This window comes from Natator depressus, chromosome 2, assembly GCF_965152275.1.
Source record: "Natator depressus isolate rNatDep1 chromosome 2, rNatDep2.hap1, whole genome shotgun sequence".
NCBI lineage: Eukaryota > Metazoa > Chordata > Testudines > Cheloniidae > Natator > Natator depressus.
Window position 1 is genome coordinate 140,589,637 of NC_134235.1, and position 22,716 is coordinate 140,612,352.

At 45.7% G+C, this 22,716-nt stretch overlaps 1 protein-coding gene across 4 annotated transcripts in view; it reads right to left on the reverse strand.

Moving 5' to 3' along the window:
- Positions 1-22,716, reverse strand: part of TENT4A (terminal nucleotidyltransferase 4A) — a 102,160-nt gene that overhangs the window by 47,643 nt on the left and 31,801 nt on the right. For all 4 annotated transcript variants that reach the window (XM_074945069.1, XM_074945068.1, XM_074945067.1 and 1 more), the window contains exons 6-7: positions 2,113-2,241; positions 153-366 (exon numbers count right to left, since the gene is read on the reverse strand). In XM_074945069.1, the coding sequence (XP_074801170.1) occupies positions 153-366; positions 2,113-2,241 (343 nt within the window). The remainder of the gene's footprint in view (positions 1-152; positions 367-2,112; positions 2,242-22,716) is intronic.

The following is a 22,716-nucleotide window of genomic DNA, read 5'->3' on the forward strand; positions in this document are numbered from 1 at the left end:
GCTCAAACCACTGAGCTATCCCCTCCCCCCATGGACATCTTAAAGCAACACAATGTAGTTCCTTCACATAACAAAGAACAACTTTGATCTTTTTATCATACTCTACATTTCTGATTTTAAAAAAAAGTATTTAAAAAGTTATGTAATCTTACCAGGGAGGAGAGGATCTTCTATGCACAACATGGATGGTCTATATCCATTGGTCATGGCTTTCATGATTTCTTCTTTGGCAATATAGGCACCTCCATTTTTTATTCTAATACCAGTTTTCAAGTAATTAAAATTTCTTCCATACAGTTCAAAAAATTCTACTAGAAGCATTCCAAGGTTTTCATCAGCTCTCCTGGCATCAATTCTTGGATGCAACTGTAAAGAAGAATGTCTGATACTTACTAAAAGAGTGAGGGTAGATGACAGGCATGTACTAGCAACTGACAAGCCATGTACTAACGGTAAGACATAAAACTGGTCCATTACAGCCACTTCATTAAAAAGCCCAGAATGAACCTAAAAGTTGAAATTCTATTACCTTTCCCAACTAAATTCTCCTAAGCTTTCCTTAAACTTCGCTTCACTAATGTAACCAACAGTGGGCAGGACTTGAATACTATATGGAACCTATAGGTACTTAACCGAATCTTTCTGCTTAGTCCAGTTTTCTAATCCAAAAGCAACAGAGAAGAATTGCCACTTAGATTTGATGCATAGTTAATGAAGGAATATTGGTTTAAGTTTTCATAAGGATTCTGCAGTGGTGGCAGTTTTCAGAAGGTGGACAGAAAATAGAACTCCGTGTTTCCCCTGCAAATGCTTATGCATTCTAGAGCAGATACGCAATGCTGGCCTCTCACCATCATCCCTATGTTTTACCACATGTACACACTTGAAGACACCTCACACAGCAGACAACTAGCCAATAACTAAACTTCAAAGCTACCCATAAAGAACGCCTATGCTGGAGCATATGCCTAGATCAGAGTGTGAGGCCCTGTTTTTAATCTGAGTTAACTGACTGCCAACTCACTGTAGTTAGTCTTTATAATAATCCAGAAACTCTGCAAACATTTACAAATGGGCCATATGGAAAAAGTATGTAATTAAAGACTATCATAGTGCATCCACACAAAGGGACTGAATTATGATTGTATTTCTCCTTAGCTTTGTTCTAGGAAACTGCTTAAACCATTTTAGCTGAAATTTGCAATGAGCCAGTCTGAGGGAAACCCCTAGAATGGAAAAGTTTCAGCCCAATCAAAGCTATAAGCAACTGAAAACTAGGTCTTATAATGGAAAGTTTTTGGCAACCAGACTCACCTATAATATACTGAACACAAGTTTCACACATAAAATTTACCTTTTTAACAAGGTATCAAAATTCTGTGTGTGCTCCATAAACATACATCTTTGTATGTCAGAAGTAGCCTTTATCACAACAGGCATTTGGGTGAGAGAAGAGCCAGGCCCAGCTGACTTGGTTCCAAGCCTACTCCCATTAGCACAGCAGGAGGTCTGCTGACAAGGGAAGCAAGAAAGCAAAGGATGCAGAGAAGATTCCAAAGGAATTCAGGGGCATGCAAGGACCCTCAGGGAAACCCCTCCATCAATCCTCGATCTGGTAACAGGGAGGAAGGAGTAACAAAGATCAGGGAGGAGTAGTCATGGAGAAATCAGTGAGGCTCTCTGACATTACCATAATTTGACTACAGTTTGTTTCCAGTGTTTCTAGTGAAATGACTACCATGTTGGGTGGCCTGCTGGCTTGCAGCCCAACCAGATAGGGGGTGGGACAGACGACTGGCAGCCTCTGCCAGAAGAAGGGACAGTTCTAGGCAGCAGGTTCGGCAAAAAGGACATGTAGAGAGGGCCATTATGCCATTCTCCACATTGATCATATCATATAACACATTTTCAGAGGCCTCTGCTGCTGTTCTCATCCATACTCTGAGCAGAGCTCTCAGAGCTACGAGAGGCAGCCTGCAGGGAATGGAGATCACAAAGCCTTAACAACAAAGGGAGAGCTGTGCGTCACTAAAAGCCAATTGAAAATTGGGGAATTCACTGCAGAGACAAAAATTTAAGAACAGCGTAACTAAAACAAAATAGAGAACTTACCTGCAGGAAACTAATTGCCATTAAAATTAGGCTGTAAGAGCTAATTCCACCAGTAAAAACTTCATTCAAATCCCTCTGAAGAAGGAACTGTTTTAATACTAAAATCAAGTAAGGCAGCAATGAATATTTCTGTAAATAAGAAAAATAGGTCTGTTATAATCTATTACAAATTCTATAAAGATTTTAAGATGCATTAACATGTCAAATTCTATCCTCAAAAGCATGACTATAGGACTTTTTAATCAGGCTATTTAAAAGTCTTTTTACTAGCCGTTTACCCAAAGGAACAGTTAACGCTTTATTTTATTCTATTCACATTTTATTTCTGTGTAAGTACGGTATTTAATTTGGCATATTGTATCTTCCTAACATAACAGAGAAAGCTACTTTTTTAAACTCCTTTATCAGCCAAGACATTATTATCCAAAGTGATCATCAAATTATATTGCAGGAGGGATATAAACAGCAGTAACTACTACAACAGCTGATTTAGTAATAGTTAGATGACAGCTAACGCTTTGCTGTATAGGTATAACTAATAATCCAAACCAGATCAAAAATATAAACATTTCACTAAAGTTGGTTAGTTATTATGCATCGTAACAAAGTTTTGAAGAAACAACGCATTAAAGTATACCAGCTTCACATTTATTTAAGCTCTCCAAGAAAACAGTTCAGTTCATGGAGTATAAAAGCTACTAAGGACTTGTGTTGACACCATACAAAGGAGGGCTATATTAAGGTAGGAGCGGCAAAGAATCCTGTGGCACCTTATAGACTAACAGATGTATTGGAGCATAAGCTTATGCTCCAATACATCTGTTAGTCTGTAAAATGCCACAGGACTCTTTGCCACCTTTACAGATCCAGACTAACATGGCTACCCTTCTGATACCATATTAAGGTAGAGACTTTAAAGCAGCATGCTAGCATACTGAAGGTGCACCACAGTGGGCACACTGCTGAATTCTTTAACAGACATAGGAAGAGTACCTAGCATGCAAAAAAGTTGCTTTTCAGCACGAAATAACTGACTTTCAGTCCTTACATATTTCATATGCAGAAGCTATTCACTTCTGTAAAAGCTAGGCTTTTTGAATGTCATTCATGGAAAGGTGGGAAATAAAGTATTAATGTTCAGAATGATGGTAATCTTTGCTGTGCAACATGCTTAATTTAGCTAATAGTTTCTTAAGCAGTGTATTATGTGGAGCCTTGCCTCACTTAAGACTAACTTCAGTGCGGCTCACTTCAATTCTGGGTGAAACACCCATCCCATTTATTTAAATGACAAACAAACAACAAAAATCCTGAGCTCTAGATTCTATCCTAGCACACCTTTTAAGTTCTTCAGAATTTTATCAAATTCATTTTGGGCTGACAGTTTCCAAGCTTGCTCTCAAGCTACAAGCAATTGCTAGTTTTGAATAGACAGCTCAGCTGTTTGAGTTTTGAATGTATGAAAAACCCTAATTTGGTTTTGGTAGTTTTAACTAGAGCTGGTTAGGAAATGTTTCCCCTTCTTGGGAAAAATTCGACAGAAATAAAAAATGGTTTTCTAGAAACTGTTCTACAAATTTGAAAGGCTTATCAAAAAACAAAAATTCATCAGAAACTGAACACATGAAAATTTATTTTGACAAAAAACTCAATTTTTGACTGAAACATTAAACCAAAAATGTCATCAAACTAACTTTTATCACAGAAATTTGCAATCAATTTTTTATATTAACCTAAAAACCTACAGGAGTTTGGAATACTGGGGCACTGAAGATTTAGAGACAAAACACTAAGGGTACGTCTAAATAGCCCATGGCAGCAAACCTCCCACCCTGGGGCAACAGACTCAGGCTACTGAAGGTCATCCTAGTGCTCTAGAAGTATCCGTGTGGACAACTCTTCCAAGGTTCAGCTCAGGCTCTGAAGCCTAAAGAGGTGGGTGTAAATCAGCACCCCTGATTAAGTCAGGGGACATCACAATTCAGATCATCAATAAAGAAAAAAGTGAAAGCCTGATATTGTTGATATTTCAAATCTTAAAGTTAAGGCACCTTCAAAGACAGTGTGACTTCAAACTGGATTGTGACAAGTTCTGGGTCAGAAATGTTTAACTTAAAAGCTACTGGGGTTTTCTACAAGTTCAGATTCTTGGGGAGGTTTTTTTTGGGGGGGGGGGCGGAGGGTCTGTTTATTTTTAAAGTTTTAATGAAAACTTAATCAAGCCAAATTCAAAGATATTATGTACTGCACTGTAAGTTACTGTAGATCATTAAGAAATTTTTATTTGCATAATTTGGCAAATATGTAGTACAAAGACCACATTTTAAGGCATCAGCAGAAGAGGTCACAAAGATTTAATAAACTGACACAAATTTGTCCTTCACCTTTCCAAATTACACTTCTGTACAGAACTGAGATAATGTCCATGTTTAAATTTTTCAAACATTGGAAATGAACAGTTTATTACAGTGTTTCCTCCAAACAAACTTGGCTAAGCACACACGAGTACTATATATGCAAAATTTCAACAAGTGAGACTTCTTGCTACACTTGTTACGCAACTATCTAAATGCCATTTTAAAACAGACCTTTTCAAACAAACAATTCTCCTTGCACAAGAACATAAGAATGGCCATACTGGGTCAGACCAAAGGTCCAGCTACCCAGTATCCAGTCTACCGACAGTGGCCAATACCAGGTGCTCCAGAGGGAATGAACAGAACAGATACTCATCAAGCGATCCATCCCATCATCCATTCCGAGCGTCTGACTAACGGAGGCTTGGGATACCATCCCTGCCTATCCTAGCTAATAGCCATTGATGGACAGAGCCTCCATTAACTCATCTAGTTCTTTTTTGAACCCTGTTATAGTCTTTGCCTTCACAACAAAAAGTTTTGCCTCTGGCAAAAAGTTCCACAGACTGACTGTGTGTTGTGTGAAAAAATACTTCCTTTTGTTTATTTTCAACCTGCTGCCTCTTAATTTCATTGGGCGACCCCTAGTTCTTGTGTTATGAGAAGGAGTAAATAACACGTCCTTATTTACTTTCTCCACATGAGTCATGATTTTATAGACCTCTATCATATCCCCCCTTAGTCATCTCTTTTCCAAGCTGAAAACTCCCAGTTTTAGTCTCTCCTCATACGGAAGCTGTTCAATATTCCTAATCATTTTTGTTGCCTTTTTCTGAATCTTTTCTGCACGCAGTATTCAAGATGTAGGCATATCATGGATTCATATATAGAGGCAATATGATATTCTCTTATTATCTATCCCTTTCTTAATGATCCCCAACATTCTGTTTGCTTTTTTGACTACCGCTGCACATTGAGTGGATGTTTTCAGAGAACTATCCAAAATTACTCTTTCTTGAGTGGTATGTGTATAGTTGGGATTATGTTTTCCAATGTGCATTACTTTGCATTTATCAAAATTGAAATTCATCTGCCATTTTATTTCCCAGTCACCCAGTTTTAAGAGATCCTTTTGTAGCTCTTCGCAATCTGCCTGTGACTTAACTATCTTGAGCAATTTTGTATCGTCTGCAAATTTTGCCACCTCACTGTTTGCCTCTTTTTCCAGACCATTTATGAATATATTGAATAAGACTGGGCCCCATACAGACCTGCGGGGGACACCACTATTTACCTCTCTCCATTCTGAAAATTGACCATTTATTCCTACCCTTTGTTTTCTATCTTTTAACCAGTTACCAATCCAGGAGAGGACCTTCCCTCTTATCCCATGACAGCTTATTTTGCTTAAGAGCCTTTGATGAGGGACCTTGTCAAAGGCTTTCTGAAAATCTAGAGTATACTATATCCACTGGATCCCCCTTGTCCACTTGCCTGTTGATCCCCTCAAAGAATTCTAGTAGATTTGGTGAGGCATGATTTCCCTCTACAAAAACTACGTTGACTCTTCCCCAACAAATTATGTTCATCTACGTGTCTGACAATTTTGTTGTTTACTATAGTTTCAACCAGTTTGCCTGATACTGAAGTCAGGCTTACTGGCCTGTAATTGCCAAGGTCACTTCTGGAGCCCTTTTTAAAAATTGGCGTTACATTACTTATCCCCCAGTCATTTGGTACAGAAGCTGATCAAAATGATAGGTTACAGACTACAGTTAGGTTTCAGAGTAACAGCCGTGTTAGTCTGTATTCGCAAAAAGAAAAGGAGTACTTGTGGCACCTTAGAGACTAACCAATTTATTTGAGCATAAGCTTTCGTGAGCTACAGCTCACTTCATCGGATGCATACTGTGGAAAATACAGAAGATGTTTTTATACACACAAACCATGAAAAAATGGATGTTTATCACTACAAAAGGTTTTCTCTCCCACCACCCTACTCTCCTGCTGGTAACAGCTTATCTAAAGTGATCACTCTCCTTACAATGCGTATGATAATCAAGTTGGGTCATTTCCAGCACAAATCCAGGTTTTCTCCCCACGCCCCCCACAAACCCACTCTCCTGTTGGTAACAGCTTATATAAAAGTGATCACTCTCCTTACAATGTGTATGATAATCAAGGTGGGCCATTTCCAGCACAAATCCAGGGTTTAACAAGAATGTCTGAGGAAGGGGGGAGGGGAGGTTAGGAAAACAAGGGGAAATAGGCTTGAATAGAGACTGGGAGCGGCTAAGTCATTATGCAAGATAACCTAAGTTAATTGTATCCAATTTGCAAATGAATTCCAATTCAGCAGTCTCTCGCTGGAGTCTGTTTTCGAAGTTTTTTTGTTGAAGGATAGTCACTTTGAGATCAGAAATCGAGTGACCAGAAAGACTGAAGTGTTCTCCGACTGGTTTTTGAATGTTATAATTTTTGACATCTGATTTGTGTCTGTCCATTTATTCTTTTACTTAGAGACCTGTCCAGTTTGACCAACGTATATGGCAGAGGGGCATTGCTGGCACGTGATGGCATATATCACATTGGTGGATGTGCAGGTGAACGAGCCTTTGATAGTGTGGCTGATGTTATTAGGCCCTGTGATGGTGTTCCCTGAATAGATATGTGGGCACAGTTGGCAACGGGCTTTGTTGCAAGGATAGGTTCCTGGTTTAGTGGTTCTGTTGTGTGGTATGTGGTTGCTGGTGAGTATTCGCTTCAGGTTGGGGGGCTGTCTGTAGGCAAGACAGCCCCCCAACCTTTTGTAGTGATAAACACCCATTTTTTCATGGTTTGTGTGTATAAAAACATCTTCTGTATTTTCCACAGTATGCATCCGATGAAGTGAGCTGTAGCTCACGAAAGCTTATGCTCGAATACATTGGTTAGTCTCTAAGGTGCCACAAGTACTCCTTTTCTTTTTGAGACTACAGTTAGTACTTCTGAAGGAATTCAGATGTGAAATTGCAGAATTCTTGGGTAAATACCATCTGGTCCTGGTGACTTATCATCATCATGAATTTGTTCCAAAACCTCGTCTGACACCTCAATCTGGGACAGTTCCTCAGATTTGTCACCTAAAAAGAATGGCACAGATTTGGGAATCTCCCTCATCCTCAGCCATGAAGACTGATGCAAAGAATTCATTTAGTTTCTCCGCAATAGCCTTATCCTTGAGGGCTCCTTTAGCATTTCGATTGTCCAGTGGCCCTGTTGGCTGTTTAGCAGCCTTCCTGCTTCTGGAGTACTTAAAAATTATTTGCTATTACTTTGAACAGCTAGTTGTTCTTCAAATTCTTTTTTGGCGTTCCTAATTATATTTTTACACTTCATTTGCCAGAGTTTATGCTCCTTTCTATTTTCCTCACTAGGATTTAACTTATATTTTTTTAAAAGGATGCCTTTTTGCCTCTCACTGCTTCTTTTACTTTGTTGTTTAGCCACAGTGGCACTTTTTCGGTTCTCTTATTATGTTTTATAATTTGGGGTATACGTTTCAGTTGAGCTTCATTATGGAGTCTTTAAAAAGTTTCCGTGCAGCTTGCAAGGATTTGACTTTTGGCACTGTAACTTTTAATTTCCAGTTAACTAACGTCTTCATTTTTGTGTAGTTCCCTTCTTGAAATTAAATGATACACAGTGTTGGGCTGCTGTGGTGTTTTTCCCGCCACAGGGCCTTTAATTTTAATTATATTATGGTCACTATTACCAAGTAGTCCAGCTATATTCACCTCTCGGACCAGATCCTGTGCTCCACTAAGGACTAAATCAAGAATTGCCTCTCTTCTTGTGGGTTCCAGGACTAGCTGCTCCAAGAAGCAGTCATTTAAGGTGTAAAGAAACTCTCTCTGCATCCCGTCCTGAGGTGACATGTACCCAGTCAATATGGGGAGAGCTGAAATCCCCTATTTTCTTATTTTTATAGCCTCTCTAATCTCCCTGAGCATTTCACAGTCACTATCACCATCCTGGTCAGGTGGTTGGTAGTATATCCCGACTGCTATATTCTTCTTATTAGAGCATGGAATTACCATCCATAGAGATTCTATGGTACAGTTTGGTTCAGTTAAGATTTTTACTTCATTTGATGCTACGCTTTCTTTCACATATAGCGCCAATCCCTAACCAGCATGACCTGTTCTGTTCTTCAGATATATTTTGTTCCCTGGTATTACTGTGTCCCATTGATTATCCTCATTCCACCAAGTTTCTGTGATCCCTATTATATCAATATCCTCATTTAATACAAGACACTCTAGAATTCACACATCTTATTAATTAGACTTCTCGCATTTATATATAAGCGCTTTAAAAACTTGTCACTTTTTAGCTGCGTGCCATTACATGATGTAATTGAATGGGACTTTTTTCATTTGACTGTTTCTCATCAGATCCTACCCGTATTTTATCATCTTCCATCCTCTCCTCCTTACTAAGGCATAGGGAAACTCCATTAATAGATCCTCCCTTAAGGGATGTCTCTGTCCAAACCATGTGCTCCTCTGCACCTGTCGGCTTTCCCCCAGCCCTTAAAATTAAGGTGGTCATAGAACAGTTTTTAAACTAAGTTCCAGCAATCTGGTTCCATTTTGGTTTACATGGAGCCCATCCTTCCTGTATAGGCTCCCCCTTTGCCAAAAGTTTCCCCAGTTCCTAATAAATCTAAACTCCTCCTCCCTACACCATCGTCTCATCCACACATTGAGACCCTGCTCTTCTTCCTGTAATGCCCCTGCGCATGGAACTGGAAGTATTTCAGAGAATGCTACCACAGAGGTCCTGGACTTCAATCTTTTACCTAGCAGCCTCTATTTGGCCTTCAGGACCCCTCTACAGGCTGGTAAAAGTCCCTAATAGATGCTAGGTGGACCCTGAGCTTAGAGATAATCCAGACCATTTTAGGGTAAAGCACACTCTAGGATATGTGGAAGAGTCACAGATTCTGGGGAGATTTGTTGGTCTAGGTTTCAGATTTGGTGCACGTCCCATTTCTGCACGTAAGGTACGTCCTTTGTTCGGTGAGAGGAGGTGCAGAATAGCTGGGAGAGAGATCAGCGCAAGCTGTGACAGGTAAGGGTACCAGGTCTGTCTTGGCCAAGTAGGAGCGATCAAAATTACACTAGCTCTGTCCCTTTTTATTTTCAGCAAGACCTTTGAAAGTAAGGGAAAGGGAGAGAAGGCGTAGAGAAGATCCGTGTACCAGAGGATTGGGGGAGCCTCACCTAGAGTGTTGTCCCATCTCCTCTCTAGAGCTGTAGCGTGGACGCTTCTTGTTCAGGCGAGCAGTGAACAGATCTGCAGACTGTGTCCTCCATCATCTGAATAGGTTGTGAGTACTGACAGGTGTATCTCCCACTTGCAGTTGTGAGAGAATTTCTGACTGAGACTGTCTACTTTTAAGTTGTGTGTACCTGAGACGTACACCGCAGACAGTGTAACATTGTGGGAGATGGCACCAATTCCATAATCTCATCACTTCTGCTTAAAGGGAGGGCAATCTGGCTCCCCCCTCTGACTGATGTAAACACAAGCAATGCGGTCTGTCAGGATCGTTGTATGTGATCCTGTGTCAGCAGGAGGAGAGGCGCAGGCATTCCTGACCGTTCTCAGCTCGAGGAGACAGATGTGGAGGAATATCTCCACAGGCAACCATTTGCCTTATGTCACGAGGATGTTTAGGTGCATGCCCCACCCTATGAGTGATGTGTCAGTGGTGAGGAGCGATGACTGATGTTTGCAAGAAGGGGATCCCTTTACAAACATTGGCTGGGTCCTTCCACCAGTTTAAGGAGTTTATCCTGATGGGTAGTGACAGATTTGTCCAACCTATCCTTGGTCAGTCTGTAAACTGAGCCAAACTACATCTGGAGGCATCACACGTGGAGCCTGGCATGAAGTAGCACCACCATGCCCACTGCCATATGTCCCAATAGTTGGAGGCAAAGCCTGGCTGGTACTTGTGGGCTGCTTTGAACGGTGTCTGAGTGTGACTAAGGATAGCAACCTGTGTTGAGGTAAGAGGGCTTTGGCTTATAATGCACTGAGGTTGGCCCCTATGAATTCCAGGCATTGCACTAGAGTGAGGGTTGACTTCTGGGCATTGACCTGTAGATCCAGTTCTGTAAACAAATGTATCATAGTATTGGTTACTTGGTGAGCCTCCCGGGCTCTGAGGAGAAAAATCATCCAAATATGGGTAAATCATTATCCCTTGAGAGAGTCAATGAGCAGCCACCACTGAGAGAACCTTGGAAAATACCCTGAGGGCTGATGTTAGCCTGAAGGGGAGCACTCTGCATTGGTATTGGTCATGTCCCAGAGTGAACCTGAGAAACAGTCTGAGCTGGTAGCAACAAGATGTGAAAATAGGCATCCTGGAGGTCAAGGGTGGAAAACCAGTCTCCCTGTTCCAGTGCTGCAATGATCATTGATAAGGTAACCATCTAGAATTTTGAGCCTTGACAAACTTGTTGAGAGCTCCAAGGTCTAGTATGGGTCTCCATCCTCCCTTCCTTTTAGGTATTAGGAAGTAACAAGAATAGAACCCCTTGCCTCATAGCTATTGAGGTACTGGTTTTATGGCTCCCAGCTTGAGGAGGCAATCCACCTTGTCTCATAGTAAAGTCTCATGAGAAAGACCCCTCAAAAGGGATTGGGAAGGGTGCTGTGCAGAGAGTAGGGAGGCAAAACTGAATGGAATACTGGGTTCGGACAATCTCTAGGACCCATTGGTCCAATGTTATGCATTCCCAGACACTGCGGAACACTGCCAAATCAGTGGCCAAATGGATGTGGTATGATGGTCGGCCGTGTCAGTCAGGGGGAGTGGTCTAATGACACCTTGACCTGCCCGACAAAAGTGGTGTTTAGACGTAGACAAAGATTGTGGGCAAGATGGTTTTCATTTAGGGAGTTTCCCTCTCTTTGTGGCTTGTAGTGGTGCTGAGGTTGGTACTGAGATCCATGTGATCTATTCTGGGGTTGGGGACTAGTCTTTGCCCTGGTGTATAAATACCCAGTGACACAGAGGGTAGCCCTAGAAACCTTCTGGTGTGAAGAGAGGTGTCAGTCTTCTCGAAGAGCTTCGTTCCCTCAAAGGGAAAGTCCTCAATCGCGGACTGCACCTTTTTCGGGAATCCTGACAAATGAAGCCATGATATTGTAGCATCACCACAGCCGTGGAGATGGACCTAGCAGCCATGCTGAGGGTAAATTGCAGCAATGTCTTCACTTTGAATGACTCACGATGTACTTCTGGCATCTTTTCAATCACGTCATTCAGCTTTGAGTCGTTTTATAGAATAGTATTTAGCCATGAGGGACTAGTAGTTGGCAATACAAACTTGCAGAGTGGCTGAGGAGTACGCTTTTCTGCTGAACAGATCAAGGTACTTCCAATCTCTGTTGTAGGAGAAATCCTTGACTGATATGGGCCGCAAAAGTTGACCGCTTCCACCATGATGGCGTTTAAGTGGCGGGTGGGAGAATAGAAATTCAGATTCTTTTGCAGGGACATAGTATTTTTTATCTACCCACTTGCAGGTCAGGGCCACTAATGCCGGGGTTTGCCACACGGTCTTTGCCAGGTCTAAAATGGCCTCATTAATCAGGAGGGTGATCTTTGAGGAGGTAGAAGAATGAAAGATATCAAGGAGTTGATGATGGGTATCCCCAAAGATGGTGGAGAATGGCGACTTCGTCTGGAGGAAGACAATATGGTCCTCGAAGTCACTCCCTCATTGGTACTGGCTTCCTGATCCTTTAAGTCTCAAGGCAGTCCCAAAGCCCTGGATGATGTGGCCAAGGGAGTGTGCCACCCCGCGGTGGCACCCATGGGTGGACATACCAGGATGGTGGTGGTTGGGCCATCTGCAGGTATATCCTTGGGCTCTGTTGGTAGTGCGCACCATATGAGTTTGGGAGGAGTACAGCAACACTACCTCTTCAAGCTCGCTGTCTGAACTCTCGCTAAAGAGAGGAGGGGCAGGGCATGGCAACAGGGATATTTCCTGTGTTTGGTAGTGGCTTGGGGCAGAGGTCTCTGTACCGAGAGGAGGGGACTCCAGTGCCTCTGGCATGCTGAGGTCTCTTGAATGGCAGAGTTCCACCTCTACCGATCGTCCCAGCATTGGTGGCGGTGCCAGGGGGACAGGAATCTGATACGTACCGGTCACTCTTGCGCCAGTTGAGCCACCGCTGGAGGTAATGATGCAGGCTTGCGTACTGGGAATGTCTTTTTAGAAAAGTGCTTACTCCTGTCCTTTGGCGCCGAACTTGGTGCCTATCAGGTTCATATGCACATCAGTGTTATCGGTTACTGTCAGTTTCTGTAAACCCTGGGTGCCGGACTGAGATGGCCTCAGTGCCGAAGATTCCAAGTGAGATTGTGATTGCTTGCAGCTATCTTGGGGCTCACTATGGGGGCTTCCCGCTCTCTTCTGAGAAGATTTGTGTGAGAGGGATCTGCAGCCTGCTTCTTCTACATCTAAGGATTGTGGGTTGAAGGCGGTGGGGAAGATTCACGTCTACCAGGCAACTGGAGTTGAAGAGCTGCCTCCATTAAGATAATCTTCTAGCAGAGCTCTCTGTCTTTGCGGGATCTTGGACGGAGCTGTGGGCAAAGACCACGCTTCTGTTGTATGCAGCCTTCCCCAAAGCAGCAAATGCACTGAGTGCTTATCCACAATCAGGATTGCCTTTTTACAATTGAGGCACTTCTTGAAGCCCAGGAACCGAGCATACCCCACTGGGGGAAAGGGTCCCTGATGGGGGGAGAAAAAGGCAGGAAGTTGTTTATTTTATCATTAAAAACAAAAAAAAAAGGCAGGGAGGGGGGCGGACTACAACTATAACTCGGAGGCTAACTATAGGTAAATAGATTAAGATGATACTCTTAGACTGCTAATGGTTCAGTCTCTAGCCAGGGTGGTTCAGAAGGAACTGAGGACAGTTTGGCACAGCACGAGGAGACAGCACATGTACAGGCCCAATGGACTCGGCTACCGAAGTTCTCCGATCAACAGTGCAGGGACGCAAGAGGTTACTTACTGTAACTGGAAGTTCTTTAAGATGTGTGGTCCCTATCTGGATTCCAAACATGAGTGCACATGCACGCCATGTGCCGGAGCCAGAACTGTTCACAGTAACGTCTGTTGACCCGCACACGTGTCGACTGTGTGGCACGTCCAAGGATCTAAGAAGCTGTCAATTTGCACAATGCTCCAACTCCCTCTCACCCAGAAGCAAGGGGAGCCCAGAGTAGAAGGGATGGAAGGTGGGACTGAAATCCAGATAGGGACCATACATCTCGAAGAATCTCCAGTTATAGTAAGTTCTTCTCCTTCAAGTGCTGGTCCCCATGTGGATTCCAAAAGGTGGGAGAGTAGCAGTGAGAAGGTGGGTGCAAGGGCTCACGAGAAGAGACAGTCTGTAGGACAGCATGAAAAACTGCCACATCCATTGCAGTGTCAGGGACGATAGCATAATGGGCAGAAAAGATACGGATGGAGGTCCAGGTGGCTGCCCTACAAATCTCATGCCATGGGACATCTGCGAGGAAGGCAGACATAGCAACATATGCCCACACTGAGTGGGTCGTGACGCCCCTGGGGGTAATGGGGGAGGACAGCGCCTAGCAATCGGCAAATCACTGCGTGATCCATTTAGAGCAGGGCAGTCAATAGGTGGATGCTGGGCCAAATCTGGACCACCAGATGCTTCTGAATGGACCCCAGAATCTTTCTATTTTATTCTCTGGTGTCTAGACCTTAGCTATACCTTGACCAAGAAATTTGGACCTGGACAAAGTATAATCGACTACCCCTATTTAGAGAATCACTGTGAAGAGAATGGCAGGTACACTGAAGATAAAAGGCTAGTGCCCGCCAAACATCAAGAGTGTGGAGCGCATGTTCGAGGGGGACATGCGGTTTGGAGTAGAAGGTCGGGAGGTGTACGCACTAATTAAGGTAGAATGACGAGACCACTTTGGGCAAAAATTTGGGATGGAGGCATAGGGAGACCTTGGCCTCGTGGAAGACAGTGAAAGGTGTATCTGCCATCGTTGCAGTCTGTTAAAGGCGTCTCATGGATGTGATGGCCACCAAAAAGATCACCTTCCTGGAAAGATGAGCAAGGGAGCAGGGGGCAGGTGGTTCAAAGAGTGGCTTGGTGAGGCTGCAAAGGGTGAGGTTAAGGTGCCAGGAAGGAGTAGGCTTCTGGACTGCAGGGAAAGCATTGAGAAAGCCACAAAGGAAGCAGGAACTAGTAGTGTGGGTGAAGATGGAAAACCCATCCAGAGGTGGAAGGAAGGCACTAAGCACGGCCAGGTGGATGTGGATGAGGCCTGATCTTCGGAGAGAGAGCAGGTAGTCGAGGATGACGGGACTGCAGGTGGTGTCAGCGGTGCTGCACCCAGATGGGAAAGCGGAGCCATTTGGCTCAGTAACACGTGAGTGGACGGGCACCAGCTATGGGTAAGGATGTCATGGATAGGGGAGGAGCATGCAATATCTATGCATGAGCCCCATCTAAATACCAGGCTGCGAGCTGGAGAGGGCCCAGATTGGGGTATCATAGCTAGGCGCTAGCTTGCGTAAGAAGATCCAGGAGACGGAGCAGAAAGCAAGCGGAGAGATGTAGGGGATCTGTGTACCAGTACCGGCGAAGCCAGGTGATGGCAATGAGGAGAAGAGTCATGTGGTCACCTGGGGAAGCAGGGAAATGGGCGGGCATACATAGCGGAGGTCGGTGGTCCAGGACAAGAGGCGAGAGTAGCCCTGGAAGCCCCAGCTTCTGGTTCTCCAGAGCGGCAAAAGAATTGCCAACACAGTGTGCCCCAGAGACAGAAGAGAATCCAGAGAATGGGATTGTGGAGTTCTCATTCGTGGTTGGCATGGAAGGAGCGAATAAGCATCTCCACCAGGGACTTGCTGATGCCTGGAAGGTGAACGGCATGTACTGTAATGTTGCGTTGGAGCCACCAGTTCCAAAGGAGGATGGCCTCTGTACAAAAAGAGGGATGGAGCACTGCTTTGTTTATGCAAATGACTGCCACCATGTTGTAGGACAGCAGCTGGACGTGGTAAGAGTGGAGAAAGGGTAGAAAACGTTGGCAGATAACATCCTGGAACTGCAGGCTGTCTGCCTTGATGGTCATCCCCGGACGACCAGAGGCTTTGAGCTGTGTGGCCGTCCAGATGAGCTCCCCAGCCGATGAGGGAGGCGCCCTTCGTGAGGCTGCTGTAAGACAGGTTGCATCACCAGGTGAGAGGGGCAAGGACAGTCGGGGGTGAAAAGAACCAGCTTGCTGACATGGTCTGACTGGGTTGTTAACAGAGCAGAGCCACAACTGAAGGCAGAGCACATGGAGGTGGGCATACAGCAAAACTGAGGTGCATGCTGTAATATGACCCAGAAAAGAAAGGCACCGATGCATGCGCGGGCAGCGGCGGAGCAATGAGTGTGGTGAGAGCAGTACGAAGGAAGACAGGTGCCGCGACAGAGTCCAGACAAGCTCCTATGAGAGTAAGGAGGCGGGTAGGGATGAGGACAGATTTGTCCTCATTGATCAGGATTCCTAGGGCATCGAGGAGGGAACGTAGGGTTTGAATGGTAGTCAGAAGGCCGGTTCAGGATGGTGCTAAAAGGAGCCAATCGTCCAGATAAGGAAACGAGTGACTCAGTCAGCACATGTATGCTGCCACGACAGCAAAGACCTTTGTGAACATGCAGGGGGCAGTACTGATCCCGAAGGGGAGGACCCAGAAGGAGAGTGGGAATGACCCACTGTGAATTGAAGGAACTTGCGACAAGTGGGATGGATGTTTATATGGATAGGCATCCTTCATATCGAGAGCCACAAACCAGGCTCCACGGAGGAGAGAATGAGGGGAAGGATGACCATCCAGAAATGGAATCTGCAGATAAATTTGTTCAAGATTTTGAGGTCCAGAATAGGGCGTAGATCATCCCCTCTTTGGTACAAGAAAATAGAAGCCCCGTCCCCAATAGCGGTGCAGTAGGAGTTCTATGGAGTCTTTCCGCAGGAGGGCATCCGCTTCCTCTCTGAAAAGGTGGCACTACAAGGGAGTGTCCAGGCAATGCTGGGGTAGGGTAGCGGGACAGAAAGGAGAAGTATTCAGTAATATAGTCTTGCTGGACAGTGTCCAACAGCAAGCAGTCGGTGGTACTCTGGCCCCAAATGCAAGTGAAGGGGGCAAGGTGATCCCCAAAAACCACCTGTACTAGGAGGGGTGGAGGAAGGTTCGCAGCTCTTGAGTAAGGAGTCAAAAGGGTTGCTTGGGAGGACAATGCGGGAAGATAGATGTGGAAGAAGTAGCTGTGGTGGAGGAGCGTGGCCGTTGTGAATATGGGCAATGGCGGGAAGAGTCAGGCAGGCGCTGGGGGTAATGCTGCACGTGGCATGGGTCTGAAGGACAACTGTTGTTGGTGGCAAGCTGTGGGCAGTGGGGGAGTTTAGTAGAGGCCCAGGGACTGGAGAGGGGCAAGAATCCTTGAAGAATGCATTTAATCCATTTTGTCACTGAACAGATTATTATTCTCGAAGGGAAGGTCCTCCAGGGTAGTTTGGACCTCCTTCGGAAAGTCGCTGAACTGGAGCCAGGAATCTCAGCTGATGACGACCCCAAATGCCAAGGAGCAGGAGGCGGTGTTGGCGGCATAAACCGCGGTCTAGAAAGACACTTTAGCTACCAGCATGCCCTCATCCACAAGATATTGGAAGTCCTGCTGTTTTTCCAGGGAAAGCCAGGCATGAAAGTCTGCCAGCTTAGAGTATGAAAGGAAGTCGTACTTCACCAGGATGGCCCGGTAGCTGGCAATACGAAATTTGAGGCTTAGCAGATTAGTAGACCTTGCAGCCCACAGGCCCAGCTTCTTCGCAGCCCGGTCAGGCAGCGTAGAGCAGAAATGTTATTGGCAGGAGCACTCGGTCACAGCTTGCAACACCAGCAAGTTGGGGGGAAAAGGGTTAAAGAGAAAGTCTGTGCCCTTAGAGAGGATGAAATAATGGTGCTCTGCCAGTTTTGGGATAGGGGAACAAGATGCTGGGCTAGGACGAATAGCTTGGGCTGGCTGCATGAGGGCACCATTAATAGGGAAGGCGGTACAGGAGAGTCCAGGGGGTTGCAGGATGTCCAGGAATTGGTTTTCTGGATCATGGACATCTTCGACAGGCAGGTTGAGGGCTGTAGCCATGTGTTAAAGCAAGTCCTGGTACTGCATGTAGTCGCTGGGAGGAGAGTGGGCAGGATAAGATACATCTTGAGTTTAGCAAAGCTTTTGATACGGTCTCCCACAGCATTCTTGCCAGCAAGTTAAAAAAGTATGGATTGGATGAATGGACTATAAGGTGGATAGAAAGCTGGCTAGATTGTCGGGCTCAACGGGTAGTGATCAACAGCTCGATGTCTAGTTGGCAGCCAGTATAAAGTGGAGTGCCCCAGGGGTCGGTCCTGGGACCGGTTTTCTTCAACATCTTTATTAATTATCTGGATGATGGGATTAATTGCACCCTCAGAAAATTCGCAGAAGACACTAAGATGGGGGGAGAGGTAAATATGCTGGAGGGTAGGCATAGGGTCCAGAGTGACCTAGACAAACTGGAGAATTGGGCCAAAAGAAATCTGATGAGGTTCAACAAGGACAAGTGCAGAGTCCTGCACTTATGAAGGAAGAATCCCATGCACCGCTACAGGCTGGGGTTCGACTGGCTAAGCAGCAGTTCTCCAGAAAAGGACCTGGGGATCACAGTGGACGAGAAGCTGCATATGAGTCAGCAGTGTGTCCTTGTTGCCAAGAAGGCTAATGGCATATTGGGCTGTATTAGTAGGAGCATTGCCAGCAGAGCAAGGGAAGTGATTATTCACCCCTATTCCAGGTATGGTCTGACCAGTGCTGAATACTGTGTCCAGTTTTGGTCCCCCCCACTGCAGAATGGATGTGGACAAATTGGAGAGAGCCCAACGAAGGGCAACGAAAAGGATTAGGGGGCTGGGGCACATGACTTACGAGGAGAGGCTGAGGGAACTGGGATTATTTAGTCTGCAGAAGAGAAGAGTGACGGGGCATTTAATAGCAGCCTTCAAGTACCTGAACGGGGGTACCAAAAAGAGGATGGAGCTAGGCTGTTCTCAGTGGTGGCAGATGACAGAATAAGAAGCAATGGTCTCAAGTTGCAGTGGAGGAGGTCGAGGTTAGATATTAGGAAACACTATTTCACTAGGAGGGTGGTGAAGCACTGGAATGGGTTACCTAGGGAGGTGGTGAATCTCCATCCTTAGAAGTTTTTAAGGCCTGGCTTGACAAACCCCTGACTGGGATGATTTAGTTGGTGTTCATCCTGTTTTGAGCAGGAGATTGGACTAGATAACCTCCTGAGGTCTCTTACAACCCTAATATTCTATGATTAGGGAGAAGGGAGCACTGGAAGTCCTGGCACAGTCAAGGAATTATGATGTGATTGGAATAACAGAGACTTGGTGGGATAACTCACATGACTAGAGTATTGTCATGGATGGATATAAACTGTTCAGGAAGGACAGGCAGGGCAGAAAAGGTGGGGGAGTTGCATTGTATGTAAGGGAGCAGTATAACTGCTCAGAGCTCCATTATGAAACTGCAGAAAAACCTGAGAGTCTCTGGATTAAGTTTAGAAGTGTGAGTATCAAGGGTGATGTCGTGGTGGGAGTCTACTATAGACCACCGGACCAGGGAGATGAGGTGGACGAGGCTTTCTTCCAGCAACTCGCAGAAGTTACTAGATCACAGGCCCTGGTTCTCACAGGAGACTTCAATCACCCTGATATCTGCTGGGAGAGCAATACAGCAGTGCACAGACAATCAAGGAAGTTTTTGGAAAGGGTAGGGGACAATTTCCTGGTGCAAGTGCTGGAGGAACCAACTAGGGGCAGAGCTCTTCTTGACCTGCTGCTCACAAACCAGGAAGAATTAGTGGGGGAAGCAAAAGTGGATGGGAACCTGGCAGGCAGTGACCATGAGATGGTCAAGTTCAGGATCCTGACACAGGGAAGAAAGGAGAGCAGCAGAATACGGACCCTGGACTTCAGAAAAAGCAGAATTTGACTCCCTCAGGGAACTGATGGGCAAGATACCCTGGGAGAATAACATGAGGGGGAAAGGAGTCCAGGAGAGCTGGCTGTATTTTAAAGAATCCTTATTGAGGTTACAGGGACAAACCATCCCGATGTGTAGAAAGAATAGTAAATATGGCAGGCGACCAGCTTGGCTTAACAGTGAAATCCTTACTGATCTTAAACACAAAAAAGAAGCTTACAAGAAGTGGAAGATTGGACAAATGACCAGGGAAGAATATAAAAATATTGCTCGGGCTTGCAGGAGTGAAATCAGGAAGGCCAAATCACACCTGGAGTTGCAGCTAGCAAGAGATGTTAAGAATAACAAGAAGGGTTTCTTCAGGTATGTTAGCAACAAGAAGAAAGTCAAGGAAAGTGTGGGACCCTTACTGAATGAGCGAGGCAACCTAGTGACAGAGGATGTGGAAAAAGCTTATGTACTCAATGCTTTTTTTGCCTCTGTCTTCACGAACAAGGTCAGCTCCCAGACGACTGCACTAGGCAGCACAGCATGGGGAGGAGGTGACCAGCCCTCTGTGGAGAAAGAAGTGGTTCGGGATTTTTTAGAAAAGCTGGACGAGCACAAGTCCATGGGGCCGGATGCGCTGCATCCAAGAGTGCTAAAGGAGTTGGCAGATGTGATTGCAGAGCCATTGGCCATTATCTTTGAAAACTCATGGCGATCGGGGGAGGTCCCAGATGACAGGAAAAAGGCTAATGTAGTGCCCATCTTTAAAAAAGGGAAGGAGGATGATCCTGGGAACTACAGGCCAGTCAGCCTCACCTCAGTCCCTGGAAAAATCATGGAGCAGGTCCTCAAGGAATCAATTCTGAAGCGCTTAGAGGAGAGGAAAGTGATCAGGAACAGTCAGCATGGATTCACCAAGGGAAAGTGCCTGACTAATCTAATTGCCTTCTATGACGAGATAACTGGCTCTGTGGATGAGGGGAAAGCGGTGGACGTGTTGTTCCTTGACTTTAGCAAAGCTTTTGGCCTCGGTCTCCCACAGTGTTCTTGCCAGCAAGTTAAAGAAGTATGGGCTGAATGAATGGACTATAAGGTGGATAGAAAGCTGGCTAGATTGTCGGGCTCAACAGGTAGTAATCAATGGCTCCATGTCTAGTTGGCAGCCGGTATCAAGTGGATTGCCCCAAGGGCCGGTCCTGGGGCTGGTTTTGTTCAATATCTTCATAATGATCTGGAGGATGGTGTGGATTGCACCCTCAGCAAGTTTGCAGATGACACTAAACTGGGAGGAGAGGTAGATATGCTGGAGGGTAGGGATAGGATACAGAGAGACGTAGACAAATTAGAGGATTGGGCCAAAAGAAATCTGATGAGGTTCAACAAGGACAAGTGCAGAGTCCTGCACTTAGGACAGAAGAATCCCATGCACCGCTACAGACTAGGGACCGAATAGCTCGGTAGCAGTTCTGCAGAAAAGGACCTAGGGGTTACAGTGGATGAGAAGCTGGATGTGAGTCAACAGTGTGCCCTTGTTGCCAGGAAGGCCAATGGCATTTTGGGATGTATAAGTAGGGGCGCATTGCCAGCAGATCGAGGGACGTGATCGTTCCCCTCTATTCGACATTGGTGAGGCCTCATCTGGAGTACTGTGTCCAGTTTTGGGACCCACACTACAAGAAGGATGTGGAAAAATTGGAAAGCGTCCAGCGGAGGGCAACAAAAATGATTAGGGGACTGGAACACATGACTTATGAGGAGAGGCTGAGGGAACTGGGATTGTTTAGTCTGCAGAAGAGAAGAATGAGGGGGGATTTGATAGCTGCTTTCAACTACCTGAAAGGGGGTTCCAAAGAGAATGGATCTAGACTGTTCTCAGTGGTAGCAGATGACAGAACAAGGAGCAATGGTCTCAAGTTGCAGTACGGGAGGTTTAGGTTGGATATTAGGAAAAACTTTTTCACTGGGAGGGTGGTGAAACACTGGAATGGGTTACCTAGGGAGGTGGTGGAATCTCTTTCCTTAGAAGATTTTAGGGTCAGGCTTGACAAAGCCCTGGCTGGGATGATTTAGTTGGGGATTGGTCCTGCTTTGAGCAGGGGGTTGGACTAGATGACCTCCTGAGGTTCCTTCCAACCCTGATATTCGGTGATCCTATGATTTTAAGCTCATCAGGGGACAGATGTGCCCATATGGATTGGAGGAGACGATGGCGCTGTTGGTACCACCGGTGCGAAAGGAGTGGGGATGGTCAGAGGTTCCGGCAGGGTGGGAAGAAGTGGTATGCGTTAGAGAAAGGCGACTATAAGGATGGAGCGATGGAGTGCAGGAATGGTAGGGGTCCCAAGTAACCCAGTAGGCACTGACAGAGCTCGCGGGTAGTGGAACCATGGATCAGCTGGCAGAGCATATATTGGAGGATACAGTTGGTGCTGGGGATTTGGGCTGTATGAGTACGCCAGCCTGAAGGTAGTGTCCGGTTTAGAGGACCACTCGGTGTCTGAAGACTGGTCAGGTAAGGGTGGGGCTGTCTGACCCGGTGGTACCATCAGTGCAGTGAAGGACGCACGGTCCAAGAGAAGCCAGGGTACATCTGAGGGCAACTGTGGAGAAAGGTGGAACTGAGTTAGATCAGGAGCGTCTCATCCTCGGAAGACAGCAGACGAAAGACACCTGAAGGACAGGGACATGGAGGTGCCCTAGCTTATGGCAGCATGAACTCAGCTGTGGGCCTCAGAGGGGAGAGATTGCCTGGCGTAGGCAGAGCTGTAAGTCCCAATGGTTCAGGCGGTGGATCAGTCACCAAGGCCAGCGGTGGCACCTGTGGGGCATAGTGCTTGGACTTGTGCTCCATGCGAGGCTTCTTTGGAGCAGGAGCATCTGGATCAATGCACAATTTCTCATCCAACTTGGCATGGCTCAAGAAGGCAACACTGTGCTTAAAGGTAGTCCCCATCAGGGAGCTGCCTTTTTGCCCATGAGCATGCTTCTCGTGCACACAGTTGGCTTTGGCTAGATGGGCCAGTGTCACCAGAGCTGGGCAGCAAAGGCCTGGGGAGGCACTTGACTGCCAGTACCGGGCGTCGCTGACAGATCCATGGTTGCAATATCCGATTGTGCA